We start from the raw sequence: 18,375 nt of genomic DNA, 5'->3' as shown, positions 1-18,375 counted from the left end.
GGTATTTAGCAGTTTATATTTACTAAAATAATCGCATTTCCATGTTGTGTGTACTGTGGGAGACCAGATATAGTGAAGATCTTTTTAAAGAAGGGACTTTTCTATTTAAAACTCAGAAAAACCCTTCTGCTTTAGTTATAATTTAAGCATACACCTGTGGGGGAGAGAAGTTGGCCCAGGAGGTATCGTTCATTCAGGAGTCTGATTGTGACCCCAATACTGATCATGTTCAGTAGGTGCGTCTGTTCTCTATGAATGAATAAGTACTCAGTATTGCCTTCTCCTGTTATGGATTCAAACAAAAACCTTCAATAAGAAGTAGATGTTTCATAATGTGTATGGTAAATAACAGTTTAAGAAACGGACTGCTGGAATGCATTTCATTTTCTTTGACATAGACACGCTTGTACCCTGCCTGTTCCTGATATCTGACTTACTGGCCCGTTCACAGCAATGTGTGTTTCCTGCACCACACACAGACATATGTGGGTGCCATAATTGTTAACGACACCCTAAATACATCTAACAAATGCACACGTTGTGGCTACCTTAGTGCATGATACCATAGTACCATGTGGTTTGGTGCAGTCAGCTTATAAAAGTCATACTTGCTATACTTTATGCGCGTTCACGTGCGTTTGGCAGACTATTGAAACAAAATGCGCTGCATGGGAATGTGCCCTTAAAGCCTAGGTATTATTCGAGGCTGCGGACAGGATATGTTAGACAGTCAGAGATTTGGGACATGGTACAGGAAACGGTTAGAGACTGTGGACATAATACAGGAGATGGTCAGAGACTGCGGACATGGTACAGGAGATGGTCAGAGACTGCGGACATGGTACAGGAGATGGTCAGAGACTGCGGACATGGTACAGGAGATGGTCAGAGACTGTGGACAAGGTACAGGAGATGGTCAGAGACTGCGGACATGGTACAGGAGATGGTCAGAGACTGCAAACATGGTACAGGAGATGGCCAGAGACTGCGGACATGGTACAGGAGATGGCCAGAGACTGCGGACATGGTACAGGAGATGGCCAGAGACTGCGGACATAGTACAGGAGATGACCAGAGACTGCAGACATAGTACAGGAGACTGTCAGAGACTGCGGACAGGAGACGGTCAGAGACTATGAACCAGCTGAGAGGTCTGGTCTATACCAAGCACTATGGATGACTGGTTTGCCTACACACATTAGATGGGTGCTGTACAACCTGTTACACCTTGAAGCCACTCAAAGAGTTAACACAACTCATCCCAGTGCTGGCACGTGTCCACTAATTCATAATATAATATACAATGAAGTCATTTCACAGTTGCCAAAATTTTCTAGTCTACATCAACAGCTTTCACCAGCATAGCTAAACATCCAGCACCTCAGAGAGGACTCATACTGCACCTCCTAGTAAAACGAGTAGAACCTGTAGATCTTCATACACGTCGTGCCCTTTATTGGGCATGGCCAGGCCCAGACTGGGACAAAAAATAGGCTCGGGCAGCCCAAAGCCCAGGGCCCCTTTCCTTGGAACCCGGTGACGGATGCCAGGGTCCAGTCGCAAGAGCAACCTTTGCAACCCTGGTAGTTCTGCCACTAGTGTTAGTAGGTTTTTATTTACATTTTTACAATGTTATATTTTATATTTTTGTAGGAAGGAAGGAGGGAAAGAAAGGAGAGAAAAGAAAGGAAGGAGGGAGGGAAAGAGGGAAAGGAAGGAGGGAAAGAAAGATAGAGAAAGAGAGATGTATAGGAGGGAAAGAGAGCAAGAGAGAGAAAGAAAGGAGAGACACAGGAGACAGAGAGAAGGAAGGAGGGACACAGAAGACAGAGAGAAGGAAGGAGGGACACAGGAGACAGAGAGAAGGAAGGAGGGACACAGGAGACAGAGAGAGAAAGAAAGGCGAGAAACGGGAGACAGAGAGGAAGAAAGAGAGACGTATAGAAAGAAGGAAGGAGGAAAACAGAAGACAGAGAGAGAGAGAGAGAGAGAGAAAAAAGAGAAAGAAAAGAAATAGGAGACAGAGAGAAGGGGGAGAGAAGACACAAGGCTGGGTGGAAGTGTGGGTGGGGCAGACACAGGAGGAGAGCGCGGGAGGAGGAGGGGCAGCTTCCTTTCTGCTCTCCCGTGTGTGTGTGTGTGTGTGTGTGTGTGTGGGGGGGGGGGGGGGGGGGGGACTGTCAGCACTGGGGACAGCATATGCTGACAGCTTCCCCGCAGCGCTGAAGATAAGGGGAGGGAGGGGCGCCCGTGGGGAGCATACAGGAGCCGGCCACATGCAGAAGATGGATAGGAGAGGCGGCCGGGCGGCACATGGAGGAACCGAAAAATGCACAGTCCTCTATGTGCTGCCCGGCCACCTCTCCTATCTAGGCGGCCTCATGACTGACAGGTTCTATGTCTCCTCACCCGTCCTCGCCCCCGCCCAAGCACACACGAGCCCTCCTCCCTGCCCAAACACACGTGCACGCCCCCCTGTCCAAGCACAGCCCTTTGCAGTGACGGCACTGGTCGCTTCCGCCTGGGGGCATTACCGCCCCTCTAAAAAATGCTGCCCAAGGCAGATGCCTTGTTAGCCTCACGGCAGATACGTCCCTGCTGTTCGTACCTCATACCTCACACATGCGAGCAGATACACACTGATGGGAAGCATCAATGAACTACCACAGCACTCAACAGCACTGTGGTAGTTCATCGAGGGCTACAAGCTGACAACCACAAAGGCTTTCAGGATTTGTAGTTTTTCATTCACAGAATTCTGCATGCATGTTTTTTTTAAATAGTGACAGCAAATGGAGGAAGAAGATCAATCGCTAGCTGTCAATAGATGCAGCTGAGCGGGTAGTGGCTCTGGCAGTGGGAACCAAAAAAACGAGTGGAATGTATAACATGTTCCCAAAGGTGGACTTATCCTTTAATGTGTGTAACACCCTTGCTGTAATGTCAGTTGCAGTGTATCAGAGGATTACTTTTCCCAGAAGTGATGGTGTGTGGGTGGGGGGGCAGATATATACAGAAGCTCGGGAGACTGGACAAGAAGTGAGAGGGGAGAGAGGAAGCAGAGAGAGAGTGGTGCCGACTGCCGGTGAACCGGACCAGGCTGCAAAGTCTGAGTGAGAAGCAAGGAGGAGCTGCCAACCTTGCCACCTTGTTTAGAGAGACAGTCTGCCTGCAGGTAACCCAGAGTGCAGTGACCCGACGGAACGCTGCACTTGGGGCCGGAGAACCTGTGGGAGCCCCCATCTGCCAAGAGAGACAGCCAGGACCTTCTGGAAGCCACTCATTGGGTGAGAGAATCCCATATTAGGGAAGAGAACACTGACATTCTCCTCACACCTGCTACTTTTCCTGCACAGAGTTGTGGACATTGCATTTAGTTAACACATGTTGTGGCCTAGTTCCCATAGACACTACTGTTGAACACATTTGCAGTACAGTCAGATCATCAGAGCTGACCACAGTGCACGCCTCCTGCAGGCCAGACCACATGAGTGCTCCATGAACCATTGGCCTATCCTCCTATAGGAACTTCTACTACTATTGCCATTGGTCACCGCATCCCACTGTGGAGTTGCCTTTTTGCTAACAAGCCCATTTGCCAGTTTAACACTATTTGCCTAAAAGCTGCTCTTTTCCCAGCACATTAAAGGAGACAACACGCAAGTCAAGTGTCACTTAAAGGGAAAGTCCTTGTCCTTTCTTCTACCTCCCCTTTGTATCATGTCAGGAACTATCGCCTACATCCTTGCCTATTTGTGCACCAACTGGGCCCCAGCGAGTGTGCAAAAGAGTCCTCGCTGCACTTAAAGGGACATTGACTACTCTGGTCAAAGAGCTCTTTTACCCCAGATTTCAACTTTGCAGTCCAGACTCTGAGGGCCCAAAGTGAGCTAGTCCCATTATTGCTAGATTTTATTGCTCACTGGGGTTGCCCCATCTCAGGTTGAAGGCATTGGGTTAATTTCTGAAAAGCTGGCCTGCTAATATTGATTGAATGTCTGCTATATGTGTTACTTCTTTGCTTAGAGTTGCTAAGAGTAATTATTGCCATTCCAAGTATCAATACCAGTCTGTAATGTTCAACCAAGGTTACATTGACGTTTAATATAAACCTCATATCAGTTTACTCTAATCTGTGTGTGAGTTTACTTTCTGGTGTTCATTTACTTTGGTAAAAGGAATCTTGTGGTGTCAGCAGGGGTTAGGCTTATAGGGAGGGGTTCAGAATGACAGGAAGCCCGAAAATAACACAGTGACTCCTAAGGGGGCAAGGCTACATGTATGTATATATATTGCCAGTAACTGGCAATGATCAAGTTCTGAAAAACACCCATCACTGCACAAAGAGTGAACGAGATAAACATAGGTCTATCCTCAGACTAAAATGCAAAAAACAAAGAGTCAGCCCCCACTGCCCATGTGTACTTTTTCTGCTGACTTTTTTTCATGTTTGTGTGTTTGCGTAGTACTGTGCAATGCAGTGACACTGCCCATGCCAGACTCTCCTCTCTGTGTATGATTTGGCATTTGTGTGAAACTGGCAACCCAGCAACCAAATTGTATGTCAAACATGGGGCACTCCCAGGAAAACCTCATTTCAACATTCACTTTCACCTGACAAATCTTTCTAAGCGTCATTTCTATGATGTGTGGGTTATTTTTCGCTCTGCAGTTGCACAATGACCATACACACAGCGGGGCCCTTCAAGTAGATCTAAACCCTGGATAACATTAACAGAAGTTAACTAAAGCATGGGAATCATAAACAATTGTCATTTTGTTTCCAGAAAATATTGTTTCTCATCCCTTTTTAGGCATTGAGCTTCGCACATTTTTTTAACTGCGCATTTTGGCACACTTGTCACATGTGAAAATTATGTGTCTGCTTGCCGCATTCTGAGTCTCAATATGGCACCACAAACATGTCTTTCACATGTGCCATGAAAGCATACAAAAGCACAGATTGCTTGGATGTGAATGCAGCTTTAGCGAATGTTAAAGCTGTATTGAACTCAAAACCAAAAATGTTTTCTATTACAGCTTACCAGTCATTAGATGTGTTGGCTGTATTTTATTTCTTTTCTTTGGCTTTTTTCTTCTGTTTTCACTTGGTGATCTGGCCAGTGACACACCTTCTGTATTAGTGAAACACAACCTGGAGGAATGAGCACAGGAGGAACAGCATGCACCAGGCTCCATTTACTAAAGCAGATCGCAATCTGTATTTAGGTGATCTAACACATTTTTCCCAAATAGCACATGTTCACTATTGCTTTATCTCGTATTTTTGAAACTGCTTCATGAATGGAGCCCAGCAGCATTGTCAATCTGCGGTAAAGGGGAGTGATAAATGTATTAGCAGATTTAGAATCACTAACACACTGAAGCCAAACTCAAGCTCACACTTTGTAATCTGTTACAGCAAACCGTTTTGTTTTGAGAGAAAGGCTTTTACATCAATACATAAAAGCTGATCATTTAATCACTCCTCCCTATGGAAAATAGTTTGTCTCATCCAAGTAAACTGATGCATTCTGCTGGAAAACTTGTTCTGTTGAAATATATTAGACTTACTGCCTGGATCACCAGAAGAAAATAGAATAAAGAGAGCCTAAAAAATCTCCTACAAGTTTACCAACAACCATGAAGTGTAAGGGCCTACCTCAGTGGAAAAAAATGGATTGCTTAGGTTTGCCTAACTATTATATAGTTTCCTAAGCTATAATGTACTATTGGATTGTATAGTGTATGTCCAGCCCAAGGGCAGCCATACACACTACAATCTGATCTCAAAATTACCGGAGCTGTGTAAAATGAAGACACACCTAAAATAAGCCATTCAATTTGTATTCAAATGGCCATGCCCTGACATTACATAGTTGTTGGTAGATCTAAAGGAGGTTGTACAATCAGACTGTATAGTGTATGGTCTTCCTAACAGATATTGGGAGTGGATCAGGCACCATACCACAGGCAGTGTAAAGAAAAAAAAATCCTCTGGAGCAGGAGGAGATGTTTTCTTTTTTTAACAGGAATCTCTGCAGAGTTATTGTGTAACAGAAAAAGATAAGGGTGATAGAGGGATTGACAATGTATGTCTGTGCAATGCATAGAGTATGACATCTCCCACAGTGTGACAAACCTTGCAGGCTGAGAAGCTCATCCCTAACCTTCACAAATAGTTTCCTTGTTCTATTACTCATTGACTGGTGTTGGGTAACCCAAGCCAGACACACAGCCAAGATCTGATCTGAGCACAGAAGGGATTCATCTTGGAGAGCATACACCTATCAATAGGTGAATAGATCAGCAGCTCACCAGAAGCCACCGCTATCACCTGCACAGAAATGGAGAGAGACTCCCATGGTCTGGACAACCCCACATTTGAGGTCAGAATTTTTTTATTATAATAAAAAATATAATAATTTATAAATGATAACAGTAGATGATTCTGAGATTTTTTAAACATTTTATAAGGTTATAGAAATATACAAAAGCAAAAATTAGAAGAATACAAAAACAGACATAACTGCGTAGGATCTAAAAGAACGTACAAAATATAAAAACAGACATAAGAGGGTAGGATCTACAAGAACAGTACAAAATACAAATAAAGAGTTCAATAACTATAATTACTACATTTAAGAAAATAAACACTGCCTTTAGGGACCTGGCAGACTGTTTGGTCCCAAGCTGCGGAAAGGTGCCACTGTACAAAGAGAACGCTTATAAAGTTAACCTTTATAAAGAGGGAAGGTTAAAAACCTTTTTTTTTTTTTTGGTACTTCACACAATTCACCCACATACAAGCAAATGTTGCCAGCAATGCCAATGAGTTTGTGGCACTCTATATCATATATTTTAGTCTTGCCGCCAAATAGAGCCATATTGGAAGTGAGGTTGCCACTGCATCCCTTTAAAACTGAACACATATGAATTACACCGCTTCTGAGGCCAATTTAATGCAGATAAGGCTACCCATACATTATACAATTATCTGGAGATTTTTGGTTTAGATTTACCAAAAACCATATAATAGGAGGACAAACCTAAACAACACATAGTTGTATCCAATTAGGCAGGCCCTTGCACTACACAGTTGAAGGTAAATCTAAAGGAAATTGGGCAGAAAATTGGAAGATAATTGTATAATGTATGGCTAGCCTTAGGCACTAGGTGAGTTCAATTGCCACCTTAATCAGCCACACAACCTGTGTAATAAATATGTGTTCTGTTTTAAAGGGATGAGGTGGCAACAATAATTGTAAGATAGTCCATGCAAACATTGTTAGAATCGGAATTTCTATTTTCACCTAAATTATTTCTATTGAGACTATCATCTCCCAAACTCCCTAAACCTCAGAAGAAGCTGTTAAAACATATTATCACAGTGGCAAGATGTCTTATTGCACTTAACTGGAAGAAAAGAGAACGCACATCCCAAGCCGCCTTTATATGAAAGAATCAGAGATGTGGAATTCATGAAATTGCTTACCACTAGATTAGATATTGATACTGTGGAAAAACATAGCGCTGTCTGGGAAATGTGGTACCTTCGTGACTCAACCCTTTTCTAGATCCTTTAATCCATAAGGTACATGTATCGGCTGGGCAAGCTCAGGGCTATATATCCTTTTTCTTTTCTTGTTTTCTTTCCCCCGTTTTTTTTTTTTCTGTCTTTTTAATTATAACTTGAATATCTACATCATTATGTCTTTGTACAGCATTATAAGACAAAACAGATGCGTCCAGCTTCTGGAGATAGTCTAGCAGTGTTCCAGGCCTTACTCTATATTATGTAAGATCTACCATAACTCCCCAGTACTATGGATGGACTCAATATTATTCATTGCTATATGATATACAGTATCTCACAGAAGTGAGCACACATTTTTTTGTAAATATTTTTGTATATCTTTTCATGTGACAACACTGAAGACTTACAGGAAACGTTTGACCTCTGTCATTGCCAACAAAGGATATATAACAAAGTATTGAGATGAACTTTTGATATTGACCAAATACTTATTTTCCACCATAATTTGCAAATAAATTCTTTCCAAATCAGCCAATGTGATTGTCTGGATTTTGTTTCTCAATTTGTCTCTCATAGTTGAGGTCTACCTAAGATGCTAATTACAAGCCTCTCTCATCTTTTTAAGTGGGAGAACTTGCACAATTGGTGACTGACTAAATACTTTTTTGCCCCACTGTACATACATACACACCACATATCCAAGAGCCTTGGAAAATAAATTAATGGCAACCAACATAATATAAGACTATAGAAAATATAGAAGCAAAACTAATACAAGTAAAAGAGTTATTTAAGTGGAAGAAAAGCCTAACTATATCTACTCTTTAAAAAGTTCCCCTCCCCACCTCATTCCACCTATCCTACCTAACGTGTAGAGAAAAAAAAAAGTTTGTGTACTTACCTATTTTTAATCCAGTCTGGTCACGTGATCCTGCAGCTCTATGTAAGTGAGCTCCCAGTCATTGTCAGCACTCCCTCCTTTCTCCTGTAGCAGCTGCTCACTGACTCATGGGATCCAGAATCACAGGGGAAGCACATTAAAAAAAAATGTAAGTATACATCTTTCTTTTTTACAGCTTAGGTAGAATGAGGAGGGGAGGGGACATTTTTAATAATATATATATAGTTGTGGTTTCCTTCTACTTTCCTGACACAAGCATGACCGCATACACAAATGGGCAGGGCTGCTGTTAGAAACCACAGGGCCCCATGCTGCCAACCTGACAGCCCCCCCCCCCCAAAAAAAAAACAAACCGTTCACTATGCTTCAGTTATGAATGAACATAGTGAGTCATCTGTACCAATCACTCATTGTGTTCATTTAGGAAAGAAAGGGGCTGGTAAATGTGACATATTTACCAGACCTTTCCCATATTCTACATCCTGCAGGATCCGATTGTGTAGTTGCAGCTGCCAGTGGGAAGGAGAAGAAAGAAGCCGGCAACACTGCAGGAGTGGGGGCACACAGGAGGTCCTAGGCAGCAGGGGAATCATATGGTGCACAAGGAGAGTGATGGGCCCCCCTGCTGGACTGGGCTCCATACAGGAGGACTGGTGGTACCCCCTTATCCATGGCCCTGGAAAAGGATATAGGCTCTGCCCAATCCCAGGACCAGTTATACTATAAAAATGAGTCACTTTCCCAATGGTGGCATTCTCCTTTTTTTCCCTCACTGCTCAGACGGTTATGAGACTGTTTAAAGCAGAATTTTGCCCTTACCTTGCCGGATTCTTCTGGCCTATCCGCACAGGTTCAGCCTCTTCTGTGGTGACACTTCCTCTGTACGGTTGTAAAGCTCCCAGAAGAGGGAGGACTCCTCCATATCCAAATACTGGGGTGCAGGATGCTGGTCTCTAGAGATTGCACAAGTGTCTCCTTCACCAGGACTCCATGGATGGACATTCATTGGGCTTCCTGCTGGTTATGAGTTGTTCAGGTGGTAAGGTGCACCACATGGTGCACAAGCCAATGGTGTTGAGCTACTGCTGCTGTACTGTGAAGAGTTGTCTACAGGTATATGCTGTTATCTGGCACTGCTATAGCAGGCATTGCACATGCTGTTCATAGGTCTGTGTGTTTTGTCAATGCCTCACAGGTTGTGGTTTGTGTCTGCGATAATGTTAATGCATGGGCTGATAGTACAGGTGTTTACTGTTGCAGAGTTGAGACTTTCATATTAAAGGATAAGTTCACCTTTCATAACTTGTTACATGTTATATCCATATTCAGGGTGTAACATGTTATGAAAGCACTAGTGGGGGATCTTCTCCTCCCGATAGCTGTCAAATATATAAAAAAAAAAGTGGCCACGCAGAGCTCTGTGTCATTCATTCAGTGTTCTATAACTGAATGGACTACAAGTCCCCCGCAGCCTTAGCCGGTGTCTGCTTGTAGTCCTCAATGAACTACCACCTAGCTGCGGAGCACCATGGTAGTTCATTCAGTCTTCCCATCAGTATATCTGCTTGCTCATATATCCCATATGGGCAAGCAGATATACTGACAGATCTGCAGGATACCTGCATTGCATCAGTGATCTGCTGATTGCTGGTGCAATGCTTTCCAGGCTCCTGCAGCAAAAAATAATAAATGCACATTTTTGTTACCTGCAAAAAAAATGTGCATTTAGTATTTTTTTTATCCTTTTAACCCAGTAGTGCCTGGCTCTGCAGGTTTGGCTTACTATGTATTAACGCTCGGTTTGTTGTATTAAACTGTACAGTACCTTTGCTTGGTGTAGGGTAACCTGCCAGTGCTAATTATTTGGTATCTATTAAGCCTTCAATGCTTTGCCTGTGATAGATTAACTCTTCAGCACTAATGATTGCTATGCGTTAACATGTCAGTTCTAATGCCTGAGTGAATATTAGTGCTCTGCTTAGTTTGCATTGCCTTAAAGCGGAGTTCCACTCACGCTGTCAAAAAAAAAAGTCAACAGCTACAAAAACTGTAGCTGTTGACTTTTAAAAAAACAGCCACTTACCTGTCCCTCGGCCCCGTGGTGTGTCCCCCGTTTCACCAGCCGTCCTGTATTCCAGGAGGCTGGCATATTCAGTGTGGGCACCCAGCTGTGATAGCTGGGTACCCACTGTGCATGCGCGAGTAGCGCTGCGCTTCATGAATGGTCCTGTAGTCTTCTGGGACCTGTCACGTGTCCTAAAAGACTACAGGGAGGGAGGGAGGACACCTTCCGTTTCCGATCTCTTAGGCGATTGGATCAGAATTGGGAGCGGGTACCTGTCAAATTCGGGAACCCGCTCCCCCCAGCCCCACAAAGGTGCCAATCCTTAATGCGGAGTGGGGGAGTAGTCCTTAAAACTGAACTTCCCCTTTTGGGTGGAGCTCCGCTTTAAGTACTGTCACGGATCCACCCCACATGCACATGCCCACAGCGACTAGCTAACCGAGGCGCGCCCATGCGGCCGTGACTTGGGGTAAGAGGGAATAAGGGGGACTTAATCTGAATATATATAAGACCAGCCGTGATATACTTTCACAATCTGCACTACCTCTGGCCACCACTAGAGGTAGACTCCACTCCAATCCAGCTGGCCGACCACACACAGGCAGATACAAATCTTATATACAATCTGGTGCACGCTAAGGGTTGAGGAGCAGACTAGCAATCGGCACACCCTTCTAGGATTCCTCCAGCTATCCTACAAGCTAGAACCCCGGTGTTAATCACTCTTCCACTGTCTACACACCCCCACACCAGACACACCAAAAACGGTAGCTTACCACCACCCAAAAGTTTTATCCGCAGGCTGGGCACACGCACACGCACACGTCTGGCAGATCTGTTACCTTTACAATCTTCATGCAATCTGATAGCACGCAGTGCAATTGCATACAGATTGGCAATAAACTTGACTGAGCATATAAAGACACTGCAATGCAATATAATCTCTCCGGAGATATGAGCCTGAGCTTAAGTACCCAGAAGTCACTTATTAATTTTATGATTTAATATCCTGAAAGTGGGCAGTGCATAAAATATGTACAAAGTATAAAAAGTTACAGAAAATACAAGAAGACACACAATTGGCTATTGACTATAAAATAAAAGGGAATAAAAAACAGAAATAAAAATTTTACCAAGAGTTATCCTGCGACTGGAGCAAGTCAGAGAAAGTCCGCGATCCGCCAGTTGATAGAACTGGCTTCCTACGAATCACATCGTCCATATCCCAGGTCCTCAATTTATGGAATATGGACATAGGCTGGACATTATCCCTTGGTCAATCGACTCTGGGGGGTGTTCCTGTACCAGCTCACAGGACTTCTTCTGGGTACTGAAATGCCCAAAGTCGATTGGCCCAGGAACGGTTTGAATCACAAGTCAGGGATTGAATTTCCGACACCAGAGCATCAGTCCAATCGCGACAGTACCAATCACTGTTCAGCTGTCGCAATCAGGCGCCATATAACCATTTTCTGCATTTCTCTGGGATTCTACATAGGCTACAAATACAGTTTTATATGCAGGTGTAGCCTACAGTGTGTCCAATCAGAAGGAAGTATTTTCATCTCTCTGCAACTAATATTTTAGCTTTTATGAGAGATGAAATATATTCCTTTGATCTGCTGATATACTTTAGAGCTCCTAGACAGATCAGAGCCCTCTCTTGGTCTCCTGCTGCCTCTGAAACTGAAATGTCTAGAAGTAGGTGACAAGTCTTATTGGCATCTAGGTGTCACCTCCAGTCTAGAGGCAGCTCTGTCCCTTCAGATGCTAATTGGTGACCATATGTCTTTGACTTAATTCTGAACACATCTTATATTAACATGTAATGCCAAATCTACTTTGTCATATTTCTACAGATCACATCTCAGCTACTCATATATTTACATTTATGTCACAAGTACTTTTGATTGTTAGACATTGTCTATAATTGCTTCTATCTGATGTGTCAAACCTCGCTTACACTGGCATTGAGGTTTATTTTTCCGCTGGTCGATTAGGTTCCCTGAGGCTCTATGACTGCTGGGGCTGCTGTTGAATGAGGCTCTTGAGTCGCTGAGGCTCGTTTTGGACAGCTCCTTTCGCAGTTGTGAGTGGGTCTTGGACCCTTCAATGTTCTGCAGGTGGATGTGTGCATTACCACTTGTAGTGTACAATTGAGTACTGTCTGTGATACTGTTCTTTATTTGCACTAACATACGATTTTCAGGGCTATGGCTACAATCACTTCAAGCACTTGTAGTGTATAAATGCTAATATCCTGGCCAGTACTCCTAGGTATTTATTATGCCTAAAGTCTCTTAGCTCTACTATGACCTGGAAGCATGAGCTTACCTAGAGATCAGCCAGGCTCATTAAGGTGTGGGTCAGGTAGGTATACTTTCCTGAAAAAAAAAAAAGTGCACATGTTTGGCATAATGGATTACAAATCCCTCCAGCCCTCCACACCAGCACCTCTTCTCAAGAGGAGAAGAGGTAACTTGCCTGGACAATGACAGTCCTCTTTAGACCTGAAGGAACCACTATGCATTCAAGGCACTGCCAGAAGAAGCAGGCTAAAAGGAATCCCACTGCAATGATCATCCTGGGCAGTATTGGGCTTGTGGTTAGCTGGCTTGCCTGCCAAGGTGCTATGCCAAGTTGCATGTCAGGGGCAGCAGTGGATAAGGAGGCAGACTGACACTGAAGTTCTGTAGTCACTAATTGTCAAATACCAAGCCTAATCAAACAGCCATGTTTTGTTTAGAGGCCACCTCTGCCTCAGAAGCAATTGTTCAAGGAGTTTTCATCAGACTGGACAAAAGTGTCATCCTCATTATATACAATATATAAAAAAGACCTTTATTTTTATATAAAATAAAAAAAACAACAATTAAAACCTCAAGCATAGCCCTGCAAAAAAAATTAGGAAAATAAATAAAAGTTCATAATGTTATAGCAGCCATGGTGATAACAAACTTCAACAATGGTCAGTATTGCACCAGCCAACAGTTACATTGCTTCATTTGAGAATTGTAGTTGTGTAATCCCAGCTCTGTAGTCATAAATCTTTGTGTTTTTCATTCCCTGCCATAGATTATCCACAGTCTACTTTAGATAGATTATAGCAAATTGGTCAAGTCATTAAGGCCATTATCCTTCTTTGCATTTCAGAGAGATGCACAGCACTCACTCCTATACAGATTCTTTTTGTTGTCTGTATCCCATTGGGGAAATTTCCTTTTTATTCCTGTCTTATAGACACAACAAGAAGTGAGAGGAGTCTCCCTTTTAGGAAGTTATCACAAGAATAGGTGTCTCTGTTTGAAGATTTCACTTCTACATAATCATTTTATTCATAGCCAAAGGAATTCTAGTTACTAGAGAAAACACGTTTTTTTTGTGTGCTCCCTTTTAAAGTCCACTGGGACAAAAATGCACAATTCTGTTCTTTGTGACACGCTTCACTCGACATCGGGCTTGCGAGGGGGTCAGATCACCAACAATAAGGCTTAGCTCTAGAATGATTACCTTTTCTTGTATTTAAAGGCCCAGGAGAATAGCAGGACCATGAACACCTGCTGGGAGTGGGCAACGTTAACCCCTTCCTAACCTATGGGCAACCTGCTAACACACTACACTTTGCATGAAATGTACATTGAATAATAACAAATTATAACAGTTGTAGCACCCTCTAGTGTGCTACTAGAGTAGTGTAGGTACATTTATTGTGTATGACTCATGGTAATTGTGTGAATCTGTAATTAGGTTGGGTTACTGCAGGTCAGGCCTCCATCTGGTTCTAGAGGACCATGGAACCTTCCAGAAGCCAGTAAGCGGAAGGGGTGGAGACCTAATCTGCATGTTTATGGGAGCCTAACTAATACCAGGTTTGAAGGTCCTGGTAGAGGGGTGAGATGAACCCATAAATATCGGAGAGTCAGACTGGCAGGAGAGTTGAGTGGAGGATGGAGTGCTGAGGAGACTGACAGTGGCCTGGGAGGGGCCCCGTAGGTTTTGGGGGGGTCTGCCTCCAGACTGGGCATGGGCTGGGGCTGGCTCAGTATGATCCATTCAGCAATACGGTATGAACAGGTTAATGCCTGGGAGCAGTGGGAGTAAGGAGGGCAGAGTGAGTACATCAGCACAAAGCTTCACAAGGGGAAAGACTTCCACATGTAGCAAGCTTTCAAAGGACAGCACTGTGCTTAATCCTTTATCATTGTCCTGGGAGATCTTGACAGCAGCCAGGAGGGCTGCTAGTGTCTGCAGGCTGTGGAGCTGGGAGCAGTTCTACAGGGGAGAGGAGACCTCTCTGTATGTAGATTGCAACAAGCTAAGCTAACTTTCAGAAGGGCCGCCATTCCCTAGCCCATAAGGGGCTTTTGCTACTGATCCATAATGACTGACTGCTTTCAAAGAAAAGAACAATCCAGGATCTGTATCTGTAAATGGGCAGGAATTTGTCCCCGTGCTTTGATTCAGTCAATTTTGGCATCCCATAATTCCTGTTACCCTATCCAAATTATATCCCCTAAAAAAAAAAGTAACAAAAGCCAAGCTCGTGGACTGTTCACTGACTGTGCTGCAAGTGTGGAAAATGCATGTTGCTTGGCTGTGGAAAGCTTATGGGGATCCAGAAACACAGCGGCCCTCAAGAGAGTAGGCACTACACGGGTAACCCAAAGACAAAGAAGAATCTTATTTTACACACAACCCATGTAAGCACCTGCTTACAAGGGTCCAAATCCTCCTAATAGGGAGACAAACAGCAATACAAATTTCATAGAAATTAAACCCTCCTAACTCCAGTTTTGTTGGTAGATATATTTAAAAAGAAGACTGAAGGAAATGCAGAGGTCTGATGACCTACTTCTAAGAATACTTTTTCCTTGACTGTCTCTGTCTCCTGTACTGTTTTGAGTCATTTTCAAAAACCAGAATGAAATCAGTTCTTGCTTACAAACTTGTTCAGGTCAGCGATTCAAAGCTCTGAAGCTGCTTGATCAGCATGAGAGCCAGCCAAATAGCATTTTCAAAAGGAATGGGCGCCTGCATGGTCTCTTTATACAGTCAGCTGTTTAGTCTTAGACTGGTTTATTCTGTAAAACCAACACTCCTTTTCCTTTCTCTGATCACCACCTTATTACTTCCACTTTCTCCCATTCTTCTATGACCTCTCCCTCCAACTACCTAACAATTATCCATAGAAACCTTCACCACAGCAACCCTTCTCTTCTCTATTCTGCTTCTGACCACTTCTTTGATTAAAATCTCACCCGTCCTGCCCAAATCTAGCCACTAAAATAGATCCCTGTCCTCTGCTCTGGACCTACTCGCCCCCCTCCCTTCACACAAAATCAGGATCCGATCCCTACAACCCTGGAAAATAGATGACACCAGAAGTCTCAAATAATGTAGCCATGCTCTTGTGCAACTTTGGCGTCAGACTAAGTCTCAAAAGGCTTCAGCCAATATAAATCTGCCCTCCAAAAATACAATTCTTGCCTCCACACTGCCAAGCACACCTATTTTATCACTCTGAACGTCTCATTTAGTCCCCATCAACTCTTTTCTACCTTTAACTCTCTACTTCATCCTCCACCACCTCCACTCACTAACTCACTCACTGCCCAGGAGATAGCTAATCACTTCAAAAATAAAACTGATACAATTCGTCATGAGATTTCCACTATAAATATATCTCCCCTGCTTATCTGTCCATAGATACACTCAACACTTCCCTCATTCAACCCAGCTACTATAGACGAGGTTGCTAAACTTTTTCTAACACCCACCTAACCACCTGCCCCCTGTTCCATCTACATACTGTGGTAACCATCTGGCTTTCTAACTCACATCTTTAATCTCTCCCCCTCTTCTGGCATCTTCCCTAACTCTCTAAAGCATGCACTAGTCACCTCCATATTTAAAAAGCCTTCCTTGGACCCCAACAATCTTAACCACTTGCCCTCCAGAGGATTTACCCCCCTTCCTGACCAGGCCATTTTTTTGCGTTATGGCGATGCGTTACTTTAACTGATAATTGCGCGGACATGCAACGTTACACCCAAATGAAATATACATCCTTTCTTCCCCACAAATAGTTTTCTTTTACTGGTATTTGATTGCCTGTGCGTTTTTTATTTTTTGCGCTATAAAAAAAAATTAAAGACGGACAATTTTGAGAAAAAAAACAATATTTTTGACTTCTTGCTATTAAACATGTCGAGTAAAAAAATTTAAAAATCAAATTTCGTCATAAATTTAGGGAAAACTGTATTCTGCTACATGTCTTTGCTAAAAATAAATCCCAATATGTGTACTTTTTTAATTTTTTTTTTACTAGTAATGGCAGCGATCAATGACTTCTAGTGGGACTGCAGGGCTGCGGTGGTCATTCTGACACTGGGGGGAACTGACTTGCTGTCACTGACATCCCCAGTGACACCAATACAGTGATCAGTGCTAATAAAAAGCAATAACACTGTACTAATGGCACTAGACAGGAAGAGGTTAACAGCTGGGGAGATCAAAGGGTTAACTGTGTGCTGTGCTTCACTGTAAGCACACTGCATTGCATGGCTCTGCTATGCAGAGCCATACAAAGCAGTGTGCTGAAGCCAACAGGGGAAATAACTGTATTGTTTACATACAGTTCTCTCCCCCCGTCGGTATTAATCAGCGATCACTGAGTGCTGGCAAGTAATCACTGGCTGGGACCCAGTGAATGACAGCTGAGGCTTGCACGCGCGCCCCCTACCCAGAAATAAAAAAGCGCATATATACGTGATTTTGCGCACCCCTGTAACAGTATTCCTGCTATAAGGCGGCAGTAAAGCAGTTAACAACCTGTGCCCCATCTCCTTTCTCCCTTTTTCCTCAAAACTCCTTGAATGTCTGGCCTACAACCAACTGAGTGACCACCTTATTAGGAATAACCTTCTTGATCCCCTTCAGTCTGGATTTCACCCTCAACATTCCACAGAAACTGCTCTCCTAAAACTCACAAACGTTCTACAAAAGACTAAAAAAAATGGACACTATTCTACTCCTGGTACTCTCTGCTGACTTGATATGGTTGACCACCGCCCCCCCCCCAAAAAAAAAAACTACTTCTTTTGGTCTCTGCAACTGTACTCTTCATTGGTTCTCATCCTTCTATCCCACCGCACCTTAAGTGCCAGATACAATTCTACTTCCCCCTCTTCTCTTCCTTTCTCCATTGGGGTCCCCCAAGGTTCTGTTCTTGGACCCTTCCTATTCTCGATCTACACCTCCTCCCTGGGTCAGCTGATAGTCTGCCATGGCTTTCAATATCATTTCTATGCTGACGACACCCAAATCTATCTCTACCTCTCAGCTCACAACATTGCTCTCCTCAGGCATCACTAGTTTACTAACAGACATATCAGTCTGAATGTCACACTACTTCCTCAAACACAATCTATCCAAAACTGAGCTCATAATATTTCCTCACCCACATGCCCCTTCCCCTGACTTCTCTGTCAAGATTGCTGTCACAACTATCGACCCGTCCCCACATGCCAGGGTGCTAGGTGTAAGCCTGGACTCTGAACTGTTCTTTCAGGCCCCATATCCAATCACTGTCCAAAGCGCACTGCTTTGTCACCATGTGTCACCATGATGACACTGTACTGCTAGAGTGACAGTATGTAAAAAAAGAAAAAAAACATAAAATAATATAAAAAAAAATAGAAATGTAAAAAAAAATGTTTAAAAATTATAATTTTTGGTTATAAACTAATTTGGGTTATTTTTTTTTTTTTTTACTAAAAAGATAACGGAATAAATTTTGGCCAAGATTTATGATGAAATATTATTTATTTACAAAATTTTATAAGAAAAACACTTTTTTTCAAAATTGTTGGA

General features: G+C 43.2%; 1 protein-coding gene across 2 annotated transcripts in view; it reads left to right on the top strand.

The window, feature by feature from the left end:
* Positions 1-6,130: 6,130 nt before the first annotated feature.
* The window catches only part of LOC149459701 (solute carrier family 23 member 1-like), a 71,226-nt gene continuing 58,981 nt past the window's right edge, over positions 6,131-18,375 (top strand). The window contains exon 1 of one of the 2 annotated variants that reach the window (XM_089680662.1): positions 6,131-6,389. In XM_089680662.1, the coding sequence (XP_089536788.1) occupies positions 6,348-6,389 (42 nt within the window). In that variant the 5' untranslated portion in view covers positions 6,131-6,347. The remainder of the gene's footprint in view (positions 6,390-18,375) is intronic. The other variant, XM_089680663.1, reaches the window with a different exon arrangement.

This window comes from Staurois parvus, unplaced genomic scaffold, assembly GCF_062004578.1.
Source record: "Staurois parvus isolate SC_StPar_1 unplaced genomic scaffold, SC_StPar_1.0 ptg000249l, whole genome shotgun sequence".
Lineage (NCBI taxonomy): Eukaryota > Metazoa > Chordata > Amphibia > Anura > Ranidae > Staurois > Staurois parvus.
The sequence above is the reverse complement of the archived record's forward strand: the minus strand, read 5'-3'. Positions and strand labels throughout refer to the sequence as shown.